Genomic DNA, 3,571 nt, shown 5'->3' on the forward strand with positions numbered 1-3,571 from the left:
CGAGCCTGTGCGGACGGACGGGGCCTTGCAGTCTGTGTAAAACAGACCCGAACCGAGCTCTGCCAGCAGGAGCCCATCAATCCGTTAGTGTAGCAACGGAGAGAGAAAAACAAAAGGTTTCCATGGCAGCAGCAAAAAATAAATAATTGCACCAGAAAGGCTGGAGCTTTCCCGTTTGACACTTTTTTTTACTGATTTTTGGGACCTTCCACGCGAGCAAGCATCGGGCTGACTGTCCAGCCTCGGGCACCGCAGCAGCAGGGGCTGCAGCCCAACACTGCCGGGATGCTGTGCCCCTTGCAAACGAAGCCTGGCTGCGTTCAGGTGCGAACAGGACATCACTGCACTGTGGTCCACTGCTCCTCTTACCCAATGGCTTTAATGTGGGGCACCGGTTCACTACTGGCTCAAAACCCTCTCCTCCACGTCAGAAGAGGCTGTGCTGCTGACATTTGTAACCTGTGGTGCATGCGACTGATTTTGGGTAGTCTGCAGGATTGGAGGTGAACGCTGAACTCATAAAGGCACGGCAGGTCAGGAATTACTCCACGGAGAACATCAGAGCCAGATTTAAGGATCAGCTCCAGTTTGCAGACGCTATTGCTCTAACGTGGCTAGGCTGCACCATGAAGCTGCCACATGGGAAATACTTTGCTTTTCACTGAAACAAAACATTTCTGTTCAGATGCTTCCTAAGTGAAGAAAGGGGCCTGTCAGGGTAATGAAGTGCTTAATTAAAAGTACACTCAGACACACAAATGGCCTTGGATGCTCTGACTTCTACAAGAAATATTGTAAAAGCCTTGTCAAAGCTTTAACAAAACAGTTCTTGGGAGCCCTTATTAACAAAGCCGTGAAAGACAAAGCACTGACCGTTAATGAGTAACAGCCCCAGCCTTACCTCAGGGTAGGACCATTCTGGTGAGTAATCCGTCACCATGAACAAGCGCCCACTCTGCTGCAGCAGCCCCAGTGTGCCCTGTGCCGCAGCCGCCGAGACCACCTCGGCCACGTGCATGTAGGCCATGGTGCTGGCTCCGCTCTCCGTGCTGCTGAGCTGCATGTTGGCTTGCTGAGGACTGCAGCAAGGGATGCACATTTCGGCCTGGCTGTAGGATGCTCTGTTGCTGTCTTCAGGCTGAGACAGTCCGGCACTGTCGCCGGACACCAGCTGGTGTCCATAGAGAGCATTGCTCCCACCTTCCACCGAAATGAAATCATTAATTAGATCAGAAAACTGGTTGCTGAAGGAGATGTCAAAGTGGTCCAAGTTAAGCTCCATGTTGGAGGAGTTATTTAAGCTGGGGTGGGCCACAGGGTAGAGTCCTTGTACCATGTTTCCTTGGAGAATAGGGAGATTGTTCCCGTTCCTGATAGCCCCGTTGGCCTCGGGCTGCAAGTAGTGCTCTGTGCTGCAGGCCTGAAGATCCCCTGATTTAAGTAGATTTTCGTTCCCTTCCGCCTGCTGGGAGGTCTCCATGGGCACTTCAGCTTCTGCAGTCATAGCCTGGAAGTTTGCTTGGAACTGCATGAGCTGGAGAGAAGAGGTGGACTCTATTCTGGTTTCCACTGTGCCGTTACAGTTGGAAGTGGTTTGGGAGGAGGACTCTGTTTTCACACTGGGGATCCCTAACGTGCTCACGAACGAGCCACTGGTGTCGTTCAAGTTGTTGTGGGTGTTTTGCTCAAGGGGAAGAGGTTTGCTGGCATCCTGCAGAAAGAAGCTGGGGGAAGGGGTCTGATGAACGTGAGGGCTCTGGACGGTCTGGTTGAAGCTGGAAGAATAGTCCTTGTTGGAGTCAATGGCACTAAAGTCCATCTGCTCCAGGGTGGTGCTTGGGCTCAGACCTCCTCCGGACGGAAGCAAACCTGAACCAGTGGTGAGGGTGAGAGTGTTAGATGCAGAAGTGGAGGAAAATGCTTCTTTGGACATCTGTTGTTCGAAAGACGTGTCCTCGGTTTTAATTTCTTTTGCGAGGGTCGTATTGAAGTTGAAGCTACGTTCCGTTGTGGGTGACTGCCTTATGTTGGTACTGATGCTGTCGTTTTTCATACCTCCTCCACCATAAGTCTGCCCTTGCTTGGGGTTGTTAAGAAAACAGTCTGGGTCAAAATTCATGGTGGTTTCTGGAATTTTTCTGTTTCCATCTAGAGTTGTGGAGAGCACGAGTTCCTCGGAGACAGTGCTGGGTAGCATCGACAAGCTCTCTGAACTGCCGGTGGTTGGGAAGGCGAATTTGTGTCCATCTGAACTCACAGCGAGTACCAGTCCTTGTGCAGCTGCATCTGAGGACAGAAGGTGTTGGTTTGGGCCGGAGGTGGGGGACATGGTATACACAGCTTCACTGGTGACTTCCGACATAAACACGGTGGCACTTTGTGACAAGCTTCCCATAACCGATGCCACAGCCATGCTGGACACGCCAGTGACGGCCGGGCTGTCCGCCATGTCCGGGTCGCTGTTCAATCCACTGCTGATGGACACCGGAGAATTCTGGGTTGTGTCGGGGACCTCCACCTGGTTGGTGGAAGAGACCTCGGTGCTGTTTTGGTGGAGCAGCACCGGTTTCGCCACCTTGCCGTTCCTCTTCTCTCGGCTGGAGGCCTTGCCATGGCTGTGCTCGTTCTTGCCTTCAGAGACATCGTTATTTTGTACCTCGGAATGAGCGCTGTACCCACCTGTCCTCGGCTCGACCTTTGGTGATATGATGCGATGTTTGGCACTGTTACACTTGTGATGCACGCTGCTTCCTGCCCCTGCCAGAAAACAACCACATTTGCCGTTCAGTAAAGACAGAATTGTTGAGTATGCAATGGCTGCAGCAAAGGAGAGCTGTGCTCACACGTGTGTGCGTGACTGCGAGTGAGCACGGGCACGAGAGACAAAGAGACACCTTGGAAATAAAACCGGTTTCTCCCTGGTGCGGATTCACAGCTCGCTCCCTTGTAACACACAGACCCACTGAGCCCAGCCACAGCCACCTCAACACCGGTGTGCGTGCACCCTTCCCTTGCCCCCCGCAGCACCACCCCCGTCTGCCCATCGGACAGGACGTCAGGAGGAGAGGGGTCGCCATCTGAGACAAGTTTAGGAGTTATTTAAACAAGCCCGATCCCAGCGCAAGGCCTGCAGAGCGCGGGCTGCTGCTGCTGGCTGTGGCAGAGTGTTTCTGCCCCACGGGCCCTGCTTTGTCTGTGCCACAGACAGGACCTCAGCCCCTGACACGGGCGCCGGGCTCTTCACGTGGCCTGGTTTGACAGCCGAGTGGTGATCGGGAGGTGACAGACGCCACATCACGGCCCTGTCCCTGGCATCACCCTGCTGCTGTGACTGCAACCCTGCTCTTGTCACCACTGAGTCCCCTGCAGCTGCCAGTCCAGCTATCGGAGCAGCAGTCCGTCAGCCAGCACAAGGAAAGCATCCCCACAAGGATGGCGGTGCCTCTCTCGTGCTCCAAGCCGCTGACATGAGCGTGCTGTGCTCAGGACCGGTGCTGCAGACAGCCCCGCGCGGCACGCAGCCTTCACCCGACAACGTCCCCCGAGCTCCCGGGAGCCTGCGAGTGGGGCA

The 3,571-nt window shown here is 54.5% G+C and overlaps 1 protein-coding gene across 1 annotated transcript in view; it reads right to left on the bottom strand.

Moving 5' to 3' along the window:
• Positions 1-873: 873 nt before the first annotated feature.
• LOC104539838 (calmodulin-binding transcription activator 1-like) overlaps positions 874-3,571 on the bottom strand; it is a gene marked incomplete at both ends in the record, with an annotated part of 4,139 nt that continues 1,441 nt past the window's right edge. Inside the window, one exon of the mRNA XM_010183467.1 lies at positions 874-2,757. Coding sequence (XP_010181769.1) covers positions 874-2,757 — 1,884 coding nt within the window. The remainder of the gene's footprint in view (positions 2,758-3,571) is intronic.

This window comes from Mesitornis unicolor, unplaced genomic scaffold, assembly GCF_000695765.1.
Source record: "Mesitornis unicolor isolate BGI_N332 unplaced genomic scaffold, ASM69576v1 scaffold43790, whole genome shotgun sequence".
Lineage (NCBI taxonomy): Eukaryota > Metazoa > Chordata > Aves > Mesitornithiformes > Mesitornithidae > Mesitornis > Mesitornis unicolor.